At 46.6% G+C, this 15,822-nt stretch overlaps 1 protein-coding gene across 2 annotated transcripts; it reads right to left on the reverse strand.

Moving 5' to 3' along the window:
- Positions 1–4,275: 4,275 nt before the first annotated feature.
- Gnpda1 (glucosamine-6-phosphate deaminase 1) lies at positions 4,276–15,228 on the reverse strand. 2 transcript variants are annotated; one of them, XM_051200872.1, is made up of 7 exons: positions 15,097–15,228; positions 14,348–14,477; positions 11,097–11,198; positions 9,324–9,506; positions 8,707–8,891; positions 6,899–7,073; positions 4,276–5,700 (listed from the first exon to the last, which is right to left on the reverse strand). In XM_051200872.1, the coding sequence occupies exons 2-7, from the start codon at positions 14,469–14,471 to the stop codon at positions 5,600–5,602; spliced, it is 870 nt and encodes a 289-aa protein (XP_051056829.1). In that variant the 5' UTR covers positions 14,472–14,477; positions 15,097–15,228; the 3' UTR covers positions 4,276–5,599. The 2 variants fall into 2 exon arrangements, with proteins under 2 accessions (XP_051056829.1, XP_051056828.1); XM_051200871.1 differs by lacking the exon at positions 15,097–15,228 and adding an exon at positions 14,816–14,982.
- Positions 15,229–15,822: the final 594 nt, after the last annotated feature.

Below are 15,822 nucleotides of genomic sequence, written 5' to 3' on the forward strand. Positions count from 1 at the left end.
GTTTTGCCTGCATGTATGTCAGTGTGAGGGTGTCAGATCTTGGAGTTACAGTTGTGAGCTGCCTGATGGGTGCTGGGAATTGAACCCCGGGTCCTCTGGGAGAGCAGTCAGTGCATTTAACCACCAAGCCATCTCTCTAGCCCCAATTTTTAGGATTTTGATTTTTCCTTGGAAGATACAACATGATAACAGCAAGACAGAAATGACAGTGTTGCAAAAAACTTTTAAGGGCACTCAAAAGTATCTTAGATCCATTCTTGGTATTTTATACAATTGCTCTGTAGCAAAGTGCCACACCTGACAGTCATACTTACCTTTAGCCATTCCTGACATAAGCAATTAAGTTATATACGATACTCTCAAATAGGATGAAGAGACACTGGTACCCGCTGATACCATTGCCTAAACTCAGCCTACTAACAGTTTGTGTCAAGAAAGCTATGGTTGGTAGAGAGTATTTTGTTTTGAAACAGGGTCTCACTGTATAGCTCTGTATATAGAGAATAGTCTTACTGTGGACTGTTGGGATATTACAAATGCTAAGAGACCAATGAAGATAAGCCAGCAAAGGACACTGAGTGACCAGTCATCTCAGAACAGCAGATGTGATCAGCCTTGTAGCATGCTGCGCATAGGTCAATAACAGGAACTCTAATGACTGCCTCTAAGCCATCCATGCTTAGAGCACTGGGGAATGTGCATATGTGTGAAATCTGGAGTGTGTGTGAAAAAGAATGGGGTATCATAAAGGAAAATAAGCTTAAAGTAAAAACCACGAGCTCTCTTCCTAGGTCATTCAGAGAACCGAGGTCACAGGTTAACTTCCACCATAAAAGGGAAGCAGAAAAATACACATTTGTCCTTTGTCTTAAGGGGGGCCTTCACATCTCTGTGGCTTCCAGGCACCTCACAGCTCTCACTGAAACAGTGCATGCAGGGGACTGGAGTCGGGGAAAACACCGTAGGACCATGACAACACACACACACCCACACACTGCATAAACACACACAGCACAGACTCTGTTGTGCTTTGAGCAGAAGAACGGAAGGGAGCCACTGAAACACTTAAGTAGCTCCATACTTTGTTCACAGACAAGCCTGACCTGGGACAATCATTTTGCTAGCTCCTTCTCTGGCCCACTATTGTGAGGGCAACTGGATGTCTCAAGGCCCCTTCTGGCCTTCCCGTCTCATGAAGGATGGAGAAGGAGGAGTAGTGGTGGGGGAAGAGAGCTGGGAAAACTTCCAACCCAGTGGTTTTCCCCTACTGGGAGTGGAGTGGATGGGGGTGGGGGGTGTCACAAACAAATCAATGTTGCTCCTCTGTAGCAGGGGTCATCAGTGGGGTTCCTGAGAACCTGGATGACCACTGAGAACAGGAAGTCTCATGCAATATAAGGCTTTTTAAAAAGAAAACCCAAAGACAAGGGGAGAAAACAAAACATGGAACATGGGACCTGTAGCCTCCAGCATAACTCCAGCAAACATTAGGCTAATGTAAGTAACATGACTACATGAAAGGTTTGCTGGCTTTAGCTCCTATTCCCAGTCCAGCAGGTCCAGATTCCAATGTAAAACAATGCCAGAAGGGAAGCAGACACAATGGAGACATCAGACACAGACTTAGATATCTATGACATAGACTTTGGAGTTGACGGAGAAGTGACTATAGTTAACACATCTAAAGTCTTCAGTAACAACACATGAAAGGATAGAATGCCAGCTAGATACGAAACTAAAGCCCAAAAGAAAGTTAAACGTTAAACATAGTAAATGGCCACAAATGTTCTTGAGTGGGCTCATCAGTAGACTAGACACAGCCAGGGAGGGATCTGAGAGCTTGGAGAAGTGTCAATATAAACTCTGTCCTTGTGAGGCTTCTGTTTGGCAGGAAATAAAACACCTGCCTGTAAGCAGTTCTGAGAAGAGAGTTGGGCAGCGTTTAGGGAATAGGGCTTGTGGTTTTATGTGTAAGGTGGGGGAGATGGCTCTGGTAAATGGCATTTGAGTAGGGGGACCAGTGGCCTGGGCTCTGTTTCCAAATCTATGGAGCAGAGGTATCTGTAGATGATGACTTACACTTATGTCCATGATAGTTTTTTACTAAACAAAGTGAAACCTAGTCATTCTATTCATTCTTGCTGAAGTATCTTTCCCTTTTGTGGATATTAGGCTTGCTGTTGTATAGATTCAGCTTGGCCTTATCAACTATGTTATTGAGATAGGGTTTTGCTGTGTGGCCCAAGCTACCCTTGAATTCATGATGATCCTGACTTAACAAGGTTTACATTGTATATCCAGCCATTAAGCCTTTCTAATCAAACTTGGTCTGGCCAGTGGGGGAAGAAGTCCCATTCAGCTGGCCGCTTTGTGCTCTCAACACTGCGGTACACACCTTGAAAGCATCTTTATTTTCTAAGATTCTTACAGGCCCAGTATGATCTTTGCCCCAGATGAATGATGTGTTGCAACTTCTCCAAGAAGCTCACATTGTCACAGGGGTGCATGTCCCACTTGACCTACAAAGGCACTGACTGGTGTATTTTGGAATAATCTTTTTATACACTGTGAACATGTGTCACTCCTACTGGTTTAATAAAAAACCTGAATGACCAATAGCTAGGCAGGATTTCCAGGCACAGAGAATGCTGGGAAGAAGAGGAGGAGTTGGGGAGTCACAAGGAGATGTGGAGAAAGCATGACATGAGCCACGTGGCATCACTTAATAAATGGAAATGTGTTCATTTAAGTTGCAAGAGCTGGTTAGAAATAAGCCTAATCTATAGGTCAAGCTTTCGTAATTAACAGTAAGTCTAAGTCTCTGTGTCATTTTTTTGTGAGCTGGTGACCCAAAGAAGAGATCAGCAGACAATAGCTGTGCTTGTGAGACTAGGGTATTGTGTATTCCTCATTAGTTTATTTAGGGGTATGCCTTAATCACTGCTCTATCGCTATGAAGGATCACAACATCCAAGGCAACTCTTTTTACTAAGCAAATCTCTTAAGATTTATTTATTTTTACAGTGTTCTGCCTGCATGTATGCCTGGAGGCCAGAAGAGGGCACCAGATCTCATTACGGATAGTTGTGAGCCACCATGTGGTTGCTGGAAATTGAACTCAGGGCCTCTGGAAGAGCAGCCAGTGCCCTTAACACTGAGCCATCTTTCCAGCCCCTGAAGGCAACTCTTACACAAAAGCATCTAACTGGGGTCAGTCTGTTATTATGGTGGGGAGCATGGTGACATGTAGCCAGGCAAGGCACAGGGCAGTAGCTGAGCTACAGCCTAATCTGCAAGCAGAGAAACTCTGGGCATGGCCTGGGCTTTTGAAACCTCCAAGCCCACCTTTGGTGACTGGCATCCCCAAACAAGGCCACGCCTCCCAATCCTTCTCTTTTCAAGTAGCATTCAAATACGTGAGCCTATGGGGACCATCCTTATTTTAACCACCAAAGGTCCATTTCACTCCCTACTAGATGCTTTTCCTGCTTATTATTTTACCAGTTCTGTGTCGACCTGTCAAGCCATAGTCTTGCTAGGTTTGCTGATGAACCCTGACTTTCAGTTACTCTCCAGGGGAAAAGTAGGGTTCAGTGGCAGCTCTTAAAACACTTCCCAAAGCACTAAACTCATTTTCCTTTTCAGTTTTGTTCAACCTCAGAATACAGTTAACACCCCTTCCCCACAAAGGCTTCCTGTACCATTTACCGCTTCCCATTATCTGTGATTTAGTCACATTTCTCCTGTGTGCAGCATCTAGGCAGCACCCATTCTCAGCCCCCAGCGCCAAGAAAAAGGCTGCAGACTGCAGGCTGTGGCCCACACTCTCCCTTCTTTCAACACATGTCTACAGAGGTTGCCCAAATACATTTTCAGACGATGACCTTCTGCACTCTGGGGAAGTTTTGAGTAAAAATGGCCACCATAGGCTCATATATTTGAATGTCATGGTTCCCAGTTAGTGGACTATTTAGGAAGGATTAAGTGTGGCCTCCTATGTCACTGTGGATGGGCTTTCAGCTTTCAAAAGCTCATACCAGGCCAAGTCTCTCTTTGTTTGCCTCCATCCTGCAGATGTAAGCTCTCAGCTACTGCTCCAGCATCATGCCTGCCTGCTGCTGCACTCAGTCATGATGATGATGAACTAACCCTCTGAAACTGCAAGCAAGTCCCAATTAAATGGTCTTTCTTCTGTAAGTGGCCTTGGTCATGGTGTCTCTTTACAGCAATGGAATAGTGACTCAGGAGAATGTCAAAACTCACAAATGACTCATCTTGTTTGAAAATATTAGATTTAATAGAAAACATCACATTGTAAACATGTCTATTGATTAATTAGCTTAACAAAGAACAGCACAATCACATATAAAAACTAAACAAAAATGCTGGAACTAAGCACAGTACTTCTAGAGGAGCCTGGGCCAGGATCTGAAAAACCTCTCCTGGGAAAAGGAAACTGTCGCTTCAGACAGGCACAAAGACAGGAGGAGGCAGTGACCACTCCACAGAGGCTGGAGAAGATAAACACAGGCCTAGCAGAGGAGCCTGGGATGGGGGCCTGAAGGACAAGTGGGCAAAGGGTTGTATTTCTGATGCTCTGAGACCACCAGAGGACACCTCGCAAACCTGAGTGGTGGGAAAGACAGGGTGGTTTAAGCACGGTGACAATACTAATGTGTGTATAATCTTGTCACTCAGCTCTGATGATGCAGGAGAGTGAAGCACATGTGTGTGGAGGTGCCAGCTTTCCATCATGGGTAAACAACACTGAAATCACGGCCATGTCTACCACATTACTAGGGAGTGTATAAGAACCCTTTGAAAAAAACATGAGTCTGGGGGGGAAAGGGTTTCCACCTTTCTCCTGATGGAATCTTGGAGAGAGAGCAAGACATGGTTGGCTTTTGGAAACTGAGTTTATCTGTGGAAGCCACCTTAGCCTCTACACCCCCTCTTGTGCCAAAACCTAACCAGAAAACCTGTTTATAGGAAGGCTAGCTGTTGATAGCAAGTACAGACATCCCTACAGACTTGGTTCCTTGTGCACAATTCAGCTTCTGGAAGTGTGTTCAAGAACAATGATCTCAATGGGTACACCTGCAAAAGAGGGGCCCTCAAGACTCCAAAAAAATTGTGTCCAAAGTGCACAAGCCCTAACTAACCCCTGCCCACTAAAGAGCAAGTGCACATACAGATGGACTTCTCAGTGGGAGTGTGCTGGCCATGTGTATCAGGACGGAAGGAGAGCCAAGAGTCCTCATTTGGGTGTGATTACAGTCAATGACGGAGATCTTCTCTATTGTTACACAAAAATCAAATCATGAAAAGGGGCAGAAGGTTGGAGATATAGCTCAGTAGAGCACTTGCCTGACATGTGGCAAGGCCATAGGTTCAAACCCCAGTACTGAATGAAAAAGAAAGGTAAAAGTTATAAACACTGTTCTCCATAGCTAAACTCAATGTTCTCCACAGTCAGTACATGCCTAGCCAAGGGTCTGCAGCAACCACAGTGAACTGAAGCAAAGTAATTCTACTCTTTTATAGACAATTTCCAGAAAGACCTTCCTGTCTCCGAGGTACTCAAATGTCTTGGCACAGGCTAGTCGCTGTATGGCTTCTTAGCAGCCTGGCTTTTCTCAATTTCCTTCTCCTTGATACTGTACAGGGGGTCCACCAACTTGTTATGAACAAGCATTAAACCTGTAACAGATTTAAAGCAAACAGTAGTCAATGTAGGCAGAGGCGGAAGTTCACAATTGTCAAGAGGAACACAGGCTCTCAAGTGGCCCAGCAGACCTTGATCTGTGATCTCCAAACACTCAACACTTGATTCTGGGGACCAACAGAGTTCGCAACTATGTCAGCTGGACCACTGTGGGAGAGGGCTGTTTAAAGATTAATCTTTTTAGCAAAGGGCAAATTCTATTTAGTTGGTTAATGAATGAGGATTGTCACATAAGATTTCTTACAGCTAGGGTTTTACCATTACTGGGCAGGCACTCTAGAAAAGCTACTCTCAACTGTCCTAGTATGTATCCTCGAAACAAAGGTTCCCAGCTAGCTGGTTTAGTGCCCCAACTACAGGAGCAGTGCCTGTACGAGATGTGACAGGGAAAATGAGAGGCTCCATGTCTTGTGAGACTACCGCAGCCCTATGGTCTGTACCTACATCTCCTTGTCTCCTCAGTCACCATCTCCAGAGACAGACTCTCCATCTTCCAGTCAGACAGAAAAAGGAATGACCAAATTGTGGAACTGTAGGGCTTGATTATTATTTAGTTTATTATTACTGAGATCATAGGTGATGGGCCAGCAAGATGGCTCAGTGGGTAACGGTGCTTGCTGCACAAGCCTAGCTACCTAAGTTCAATCCTCAGAACCCACATAAGGTTGAATGGAAAGAACCAATTCCACAACTGCTTTCTGATCTCTCTCTCTATACACACACACACACCACACCACACAGGTGCTGATTAAAATAGAGTAAGTTGGGTGTGGTAGTAATAACTCTAATTTCAGCACCCAGGAGTCTGAGGCAGGATTACAACTTGGAGGCTATAAAGTGAGACCCTGTCTGAAAACAAAAAAAAAAGTACTGGGTGTGGTGGTACATTCCTTTAATCCCAGCACTCAGGAGGCAGAGGCAAGTAGTTCTCTGTGAATTCAAGGCCAGCCCATTGTACGAAGTCAGTTTTGGTCAGCCAGAGCTACCCAGTGAGAGACCCTGACTCAAATAAAGCAAAGAAAACTCAGAGAGACCCTGACTTGAAGCAAAACCCAGAATGAAAGCCAGATCCACACCTCTCCCTCCTTCCCTCCCTCCCTCCCATCTGCCCTCCCTTCCTTTCCCTACCTCCCACCCAAGCCTGCCTAGAGCTCTCTGCTGCCTGAGCCTTACCTTTGAAATACTTGACTGTCTTTACTTTTAGCTCCAAGGTGGCATCCTCGTCACATACAAACACGGTGCGGGGATGCTGCTGGAAGGCGGACACAGTCCACATATGGTTCACACCTTCCTCGATGGCCTTGTACAGAGCAAAAGCCTTGTGAGCGCCTGTGATGAGGATCATCACCTAGGGATTAGAAAACAGGCCAGTGATGGAGACAAGACATCGTGGGAAGCCATGGGCCAGCGATGGAGACGAGGCAGCATGGGAGGCCATGGTGGGAGTTGTCTGGGGCCCGTGGTCAACTCTCACAAAGGTTGCCCCTACATCTACTGTTTTCATTTCAGAGCATTGAAAGCGCTAGTGTGATAGGCATGGTGTTTCTGTTTTCAGAAGACAATGATGTGGCTGCACTCCAGAGCTAAGATACCAAGAACACACATGCTGAAAGGTGACCCCGAGAAACTCAGCTCTGCGGATGCCCTTCACCTGAAGTCCTCCACTCCCACCTCAGAGCAGACAACAGGATCACTGCTTCTTCCCTTTTTTGAAAAAATTTAAGACAGGGTCTCACTACATTTAGCTCTGGCTGGCCTAGAACTTGCTCTGTAGATCAGGCCGGCCTTGAGCTCGAGATCTGTCTGGCCCTGCCTCCCCAGTGCTGGGATTAAAGGTGTGCACTACTACTGCTCCTCTTAAAGAACTGAACACAGAGGCTCAGTGAGGCGACTTTGGTTCTAAAAGCCCTAACACACATTCCACTCTTGGTCCATTTTCCAGGTCTTATGTGCCTGGCCTCCAAACCCTTGTACTTCTAAGAGGCAAGCACTGATTCAGGCCACCTACTTTTCCAATGATTCAGATGCTTAGTCACAGACTTGAGCAAAGAAATTGGAAAGTAACTATCTACAGCCATTTCCCACAGAGTATAATACCCGGGAAAGACAAAGAAAACACTTTGTTTGCAGCCAAGCCTGACAACCTGAGGTCTGTCCCCGGGTCCCACACGGTGGAAGGAGAGAACTGACTCACAAAGTCATCCTGTGAACTCCACGAGTGTCCTGCCACAGGCAATTGCATATACATATATACAGACACAATGAGAAATGATTTTCAGGTGGTGGTGCACACCTTTAACCCCAGCACTCAAGAGGCAGAGGCAGACGGATCTCTGTGAGTTCAAGACCAGCCTGGTCTACAGAGCTAGTTCCAGGATAGGCTCCAAAGCAATACAGAGAAACCCTGTCTTCAAACCCCCCCCCCAAAGAAAGAATAAGATAAAATATAATTCAGACACAGTAGGAAATTGAAACTACAAAAATAAAATAAAATTAAATTAAAAGATACCTGATTTTTAAAGAGAAAAACCTCTCTACAGTCTAATTACATCTAACTGTACTTATTGCCCTCAAGCACAAGGCTATAGACACAGCATTCTTGGGTTGCAGGAGCAGAGTCCTTTCAAACAGTAAACCATAGGGACCAAGTAGCTCCTCGGTAGGTACCCAGGCAGGTAAATGTCTTAGTCTTCCACCAGTGGTGCCAGAAGCCTCTGCGTACAAGTATAAAAAAGAGGTACACAAGCAGAGAGAGCCAGCCCAGGCTCTGGTCCAGATGATTGCCCTCACCCCAGGGACGACCTCACCTCTAAAGGCAGAAGACAAGCAGTGTCAAGGCCAGCTGGGATTTTAGCTTTATCTATGAAGAGTTCAGTTAATAAGAATGTATACTTGGTGCCTGTATAGCTTAAAATGAACAATAAAATAAGCCCTCTCTCCAATCTTAGCAAAGGCTTGCAGGCAGAGCCTTGAACCCTTACCTCTCTAGCATCCATCACAGTGCCTACACCCACCGTCAGGGCCATGGTGGGCACCTTGGCAAGATCGCCATCAAAGAATCTAGCATTAGCCAGGATGGTGTCCATGGCCAGAGTCTTCACACGGGTCCTGGACACCAGACTGGAACCTGGCTCATTGAAAGCAACGTGTCCGTCTGGGCCGATGCCTGTGCAGATGAGAGAGCAGCACCATGAGTCCCAGGGACCAGAAAGTTAAAAAGCAACAGTCTTTCCTGCTCTGGAAAAAAAAAAAAAATCTTTGAAAACTACATTTCTTCTCTCATTTGTACCTTAAGTCAGGTCTACGTCAAACATGTGACTTCCCTCCCCACCTCTTCTACTTGAGGCACACACAGACTCTGGTAACATGTTTCTACCCTGAGATAGCTTAGAACTGTGTAAAATAGCTTCCCTCCCACTCCAGACTGTGGGGGAGTACAACTTCTCCCTCCCTCCTGCCCAGAGCTAGAATCCAGCAAACCAAACTCTATCTAGGACCTGCAAACTCCTGCCCTCCCCTCTATTAGTTCTTTCCTTCTCTTTCTCTTTCTCCTCCCCTCCCCCACTCTCTCCAGAGTGTCTTATGTAGCCATGCTCACCTCCAACGAAGAGCTCAATCCCGCCTGCAGCCCGGATCTTCTCCTCAAAGGCATCACACTCGACCTGCAGGTCAGCTGCATTCCCATCCAGTATGTGGGTGTTTTCAGGGCGGATGTCAATGTGCTTGAAGAAATTATTCCACATGAAGGAGTGGTAGCTCTCTGGGTGCTCTCGAGGAAGACCTGTGGGACCAGGGGACACTCAATCAGGCCAAGGCTAAGCCAGAGCCCTCCTCCCAAGGACAATGCTGGGAGGTCATACTGGCCACAGGTTCCCTTGGGAGACTGTCCATCTGACCCCCGACCATGTAGGACACACTGGGCTGTAATCAACCATGGCCATTATCTGTGACTACAAGCTGGGCTGGGATGTAGCTACATATTGGGGAGTGCGGGGGGGGGGGAAATCTCATTGTGATCCCCACTGTACTTCAGTGATAGAGCATTTGCCTAGCATGTATGAGACCCTCAGTTTGTCTTTCACACCAGCTTAGGGTTTGGGGGGGGGAGGGGGCAAACACTCATCACCTTTTCATAAGGGAATGATCACAAGATGCAGTCTAGGAACACAGTGTAGCTAGAGGTGGCTTTCCCACCTGGATGGTAAGGCTGAGTCCATGCGGATAGAAGCAACCACATTCTTTACCCTGGGCCTTCTACCCCACCCTTCATTCCATCGTTCCCCACTAACCCTGAACTCCAACCTAAACACTAAGCGCCTAGAGAGAATATCAGAACGTCTCAAAACCGAAAGATGTTTTTGAAAAATTTCAATGTGTAGAATATTTAAAACCATGCCTTTAAAACTAGCACTCAGGAGACAAAGCGGGGTGGAGAATCTCTAGGAATTCAAGGTCAGCCTGATCTACACAGTAAGTTCCAAGCTAGCCAAGGTTGTATAGTGAGACCCTGTCTTAAAACATTTGAACCATTTTAAACCAGAGACAAAGAATTTTTATCAGTGGTAGAGCACTTGCCAGGGATACCCCTGGTGTTGGGTTCAATCCAGCTATGCCAAAATCAAAGGAAAATTTGTCTCAAAACATATTTAAAAGCAGCAATGGCCAAGAGGTGGTAGCAAGCGCCTTTATGGCAAACACCTTTAATCCCAGCATTGAGGAGGCAGAGGCAGGCCAATCTTTGCGTTTGAGGACTACAAAATGGGATCTAGGACGAGGCTACCTAGTGAGATCATGTCTAAAAAAAAAAAAAAAAACAGATGGCAAGATGGCTCAGTTGGAAAAAGTATTTGCCCCCAAGCTTGGTGGCCTGATCTCCAGGACCCACATGGTGGAAGGACATAACAGAGTCCAGCAAGTAACCCTCTAATCTACACACGCAATAAATGGATGTATTTTTCAAAATACATTTAGTCTTTAAAATGAAAGAAATTGCTGTGCATAGTAGTGCATACTTGTAATCTTAGCACTCCAGAGGAAAAGTAAGAAGATCACAAGTTCCAGGACAGCTTGGGCACAGCAAGATCCTACTTCAAAAAACCAAAAGGGGAAAAAAATTCTGGTACATACCATAAATGGAAGAATGCTATGTGAAGAAGCCAGGCACAAACAGCTAAATACATTCATTACCTGACTCCCATGAGGTGCCTGGAGAAGTCAGGTTCTGGGGAACAGAGTAAACTGAATGCAGACGAGACTTCTGAACTGTACATTAAAAAGTGCTGGATCCTTTGGAACTGGAGTTACAGGTGTTGTAAGCCACCTGAGGTGGGTGCTGGGAACTGTACTTGGGTTCTCTGCAAGAAACACTCACCCACATACTCGTCCATGTTGAAGGTTTTCACGTACTTAAAGGACAGGTCCCCATTCTTATAGTACTCAATCAGCTTCTTGTAGCAACCAAGTGGAGTGCTCCCTGTGAAGAATGCCACATCTTCAGTCACAGCTACACTCCAGCCCCATCTACCATCCAGCTATGCCATGCTTGGGGCCTAACGCCCACTGGACTGTCAGGCTCCAGGGGACAGGACTGTGAGGGTGTCCCAGGGCCAGCCACACAGCTACAGGAGTCACTGATGTCTGAGTGAGTATCAGACATGATTACTGATGTGATGTTCTAGGAGAGACCACTGTAGAAATGGGGATACAGTAGGGATGAGAGCTGTGACAGGGTCACCCTCTACTTCAGAGTCCAGGGAAGACCTATCAGAAAAATAGCAAAAAAGTCTTGGGTTGAGTCGCCTGAGCAGGTAAGCAAACAGACAGCAGGACTACAAGAGAGTCAAAGACTGAAGAAGGGAGCTGATGGACCCCATCGCCAGCAACACTGCAGAAGAAAACAAAAAATACAGGCACCCTGATTGGGTATCCCACTAATTTAAAACTAAACTTCCAAGATGGGGTGTGGTCAAGGGGGAGGCTTGAAGACCCAGGATTAGTCCCTAGCCAGGCCTGCTGACAAGGAGAAGGAAATGGAACCTAATGTGAAATACTGGGGAAAGGTTCTGAACATAGGCTGGGGATCAGACAATATTGCAGAGTGCTGTGCAGCCTTGTCTCTAGGACTGAAGTGGTGTGGGGATTATGACCAAAGTCCTCATTCTTGGGAGGTAAGGGCTGTAAGATTTAAGGTAAAGTGTCACGATACCTGGAATTTACTTTCATGTGGCTCTAACAACAAATTATAAGGGTACACAGACAATAAGAACCAAATAGAAAAGCAAATGTGCCGAGGTATTAATTGGTGAATCTATGGAAATAGTATTATGCTATTCTGATGATTTCAATTTTTTTGAATATTTGAAATTTTTTTTTCAAAATAAAAAGATGTGGAAGGGGCCAGGCAGTGGTGGCACACACCTTTGATCTCAGCACTCGGAAGTCAGATCTCTGTGAGTTCAAGGCCAGCCTGGTGTACAGAGTGAGTTCCAGGATAGGCTCCAAAGCAATACAGAGAAACCCTCTCTCAACCCACCCCCCCAAAACAAACAAACAAAACCAAAAAACAAACAAACAAAAATCCAACCAAGCCAAAAAGATGTGGGAAGGGAAAAGCTCAGCCTCATCCACATCACTCTCCTTTCCAAAACCCAACCATGTCTCCTCCCTGCCTCATAATAACTAATCTCACAAAGGCGCCACTGTCCTCTCTATAGGGGATGCTCTTCCTTCAAGTAACCTCAGGGCTAGCTCCCTTCTTCATGTTTTCCTCAATGCTGCCTTCCCAGAGACCTTCTCTGCCACCGCACCTGACCCAACGCCCACTAAGCTCACTGCACAGCCTTTCTCCTGTGTCGTTCTCTTTTCCTGTTGCCTTCTAAAATACTCTATATTTTGTTAATTAACTTGCTTACTCTCTCTTTCTCCACTATAATTTAAGCTTAAAAAGTAGGAATTTATGCCTTTTGTTTTGAATGTTGTCACTATATCCTTAGAACCTTAACTGCTTGGCTTACAGGCACTCAAAAACTTCTCTACTAACTGGGGCTGGAGAGGTGGCTCAGCAGCTAAAAAGATGTAGTGGCTGGGCATGGTAGTTCAGGTCTTTAATCTCAGCACTGGGGAAAGAGTCAGGCAGATCTGAGTTTGAGCCTAGCCTGGTCTATATAGCCAGCTCCGTGACAGACTAAGGCTTCCTAGTGAGATCCTGTCTCAAAAAACAAAAAAGATTTTCTTTTAATTATGTGTATGTGTGAGAATGTGCATGTGAGTACAGTGCTCTACAGACTCCAGAAGATGGCCTTGACTCTCCCAGAGCTGGAATGAGCATACTAACATTGGTGTTGGGAATTGAACGCAGGTCCTCTGCAAGAACAGTAGCGCTGAGATGCTGAGCCATCTCTCCAGCCCTAACATTGGTTTTAAACTTTTGATATCGTCTTTAAAAATCAAAAGAATATTTCATGATATGAAAATTATGTAAATTACATTTTCAGTGACTACAAATAAAGTTTTATTGACATATAGCAACACACATTCATGTACATATTGTCTGCGGCTGTTTTCCTTTCTGCAGTGGCAGAATGAGCAGCTATAATATTGAAGCCTGAAATATTTACTGCTTAGGTAATCTGCTGAAAAAGCTTGAAGGCCTCTTTTTAGTGGATGGATCAGACAAAACCACAGAAGACCCACTTGTGAAAGAAATATTTATGAGGCACCAGACCAAAATATCTTCCTGTAAAAGTAATATTCTGACTTTTTTCAGAAGACATTGGTTTTATGATCAATTAAGCTTCATGGAAAATTATTTGAATGACTACTTTCTCAATTCTCCCATGACCAATACTTAGCTAGTATCCCTCCCCCCCCCATATGCAGAGAGTAGAAATTAATCTCATAAAACAAACATCTCAGGGCACCAAGGTTGAGTTAGGATGTCAATCCTGCTGAAGAACCAGCCTGCCTCCATCTTGGGCTCAAGAGCCATCTTATAGTAAAGACAAACTAGGTTCATTCCTGTTTATGATTAAATCTTTGTTTCTCAAGGACTGTTAACCCACCTGTAATTTTAACTACAAATTGCTGGTTCCAGGAATGGCAATCACGTTTTTGTTTCAAAAAGCTATTTATAACCATCTCGAAACCTTACCTTTGTTTCGAAAGGTTACATGACCCCCTATGACTACCTTGTTATGACTACCTGTTGTTATTACCTTCTTTTTGACCACCTGTTATAGTCTGCTCCCATAACCCCACCTATCCTCCCCCCTCAACTTGGAAGCCCCCTACCCCTGAGCTCTATAAAAGCCTTGTCTTCCTCACATCCAATGCTACCCTCTGAAATCCCAACTTTGGGAAAGACAGCCAGCTGGCCAGTTCCTGGTACACCTCTAAATAATGCCTCGTTTAATTAGACATTCGTGCAATTGGTTTTTCTCAGGTCTAACACTACCTCACCAAGATCTCTGTTGTTCCAGGATTTTATAGGAATAGGCAGCCACTGAACAGGAAGCCAGGTGCCTTTCCTCTCTATGTGGAGGGCACCACAGCAACAGTGCTTTAATCCACCTTTTAAAGTCTGTCTGCCCCTTCACATACCACCCTCTCTTTCCCACAGCATACCGGTGGGGAGCCCCATGGTGAAGTATTTGTCAGGCCCAGGGTTAAACTGGATGATGCGGTTCCTAATGTACTTGGCAGCCCACTCACTGGCCTGTGAATAGTGTTCCAGGATAATCAGCTTCATCTTGTCCTGCAGCATGGAGATAACAAGCTGAATTAAAGGAAGGCAGGGGGCAGAGAGGGCTGGGGAGTGGGATGAAGTCCCTCTAAAGTGGCCACAGCCTTCTCCAAATTCACACAGGTGAACAGGCTGGGCCGGGTGCCATGCCGACCACCAGGAGGCAGTACTGTGGGGTCAGTTCTTGGCTGGGGAGGGCCTCCAACGCCCCAGAATTTTCTTCCTGCCTAAAACAACCTCACGATAGGGCGCAGTATAGGAGAGGCCGCTCCTGAACCACACTGCATAGAGTCGGCGGGCCACGGTCACCTAGCAACAGGGCCCGTTCCTGCCCACATCCTCATCCTCACCCAGGTCGGGTCCTCCGCCTCGGGCTCCCTTCGCTATCAGAGCGGCCGCGGGGTCACCTTGGGGTACTAGTGGAGGAGGCGGCGAGTCCTGGAGAGGGGTGCGGTGCTTCGAGGGTCCTCAGTTTCCCCCCAAAGTACCAACGGCTACAGGTAACCCTGCGGCAGGAATGCTAGTGGCTCGGCGTCGGTTCCCCGCCCAGACTGCGCTCGCGTTAGCCCTCGGGCCCGTCGGTGACCCAGGACCGGGGGCCGGGGGCTCCCGCTGGGTCGCTCCCACTTACACACACGCTTCCCGCGGCTGCGGAGGTTTCAGCACTGGCCGCTGGGCCCGCGCGGGTCACGTGGCCGCGGGTCACGCGGTGCGCGCGCCGCCAGCTGACTCAGGGCGGCCCTGCCCTGCCCCGACTGCGGCCACCTGACCTGGGGGAGGGGGGTGGAGGCGGTGTGTGTGCGGTGTGTAAACCTAGATGTTAGTGCAAAGTGGATCGCCGAGACCTGGGGCGGGGGCGGGAAGAGGTGGAGAGGGAGGGAGAGAGAGAAACGAACGAGAACGTAGATGTTAGTGCAAAGGGGACCGTCCGCGACTCTGGCTGCTGACTGCGACCCTGGCCCAGCTCAGCCTGAAGTGGGGTGCACACAGACACAGCAGCGGCCCTGGATAAGGGTGCACTGTGCGGGGCTTAGGAGAGGCGTATTCTAAATGACTGAGCACTGGCTGTGCTTCTCAGGGGCTCTTGACACCGCTTAATCTGCAGCTAAATCTGGTTTTAGTGTGTGCTTTTTTTTCTTATCCACAGAAGTCTTACCTGGAAAAGGATTTTTTTTTTTTTTTTTTTTTTTAAAGTATAGTTGTGTAGACTCGTGACTACAGAGTGGAACAGAGATACAACATCAAAGGGTTCCCTCTGTGTGCGCGTCACAAGGAAGCTGGTCGAAGGGCACAATCACTGCCCTTTCAGTAATCGCATTTGTGATGTCTCTCGGAGGGGGACTACTGTTCCCTTGCA

The sequence above is a fragment of the Phodopus roborovskii genome, unplaced genomic scaffold, assembly GCF_943737965.1.
Source record: "Phodopus roborovskii unplaced genomic scaffold, PHOROB, whole genome shotgun sequence".
NCBI classification, from domain to species: Eukaryota; Metazoa; Chordata; class Mammalia; order Rodentia; family Cricetidae; genus Phodopus; species Phodopus roborovskii.

What these genes read in the sequence shown, in the direction of transcription:
- Gnpda1 (XM_051200872.1), bottom strand. Translation starts at nt 14,471, where the DNA reads ATGAAGCTGATTATCCTGGAACACTATTCACAGGCCAGTGAGTGGGCT. An exon ending in CAACATGGACGAGTATGTGG is followed by an intron (nt 9,507 to 11,096) that starts GTGAGTGTTTCT and finishes CTGGTCCCACAG; the next exon opens with GTCTTCCTCGAGAGCACCCA. An exon ending in CTGTGATGGATGCTAGAGAG is followed by an intron (nt 7,074 to 8,706) that starts GTAAGGGTTCAA and finishes TCTAATCCCTAG; the next exon opens with GTGATGATCCTCATCACAGG.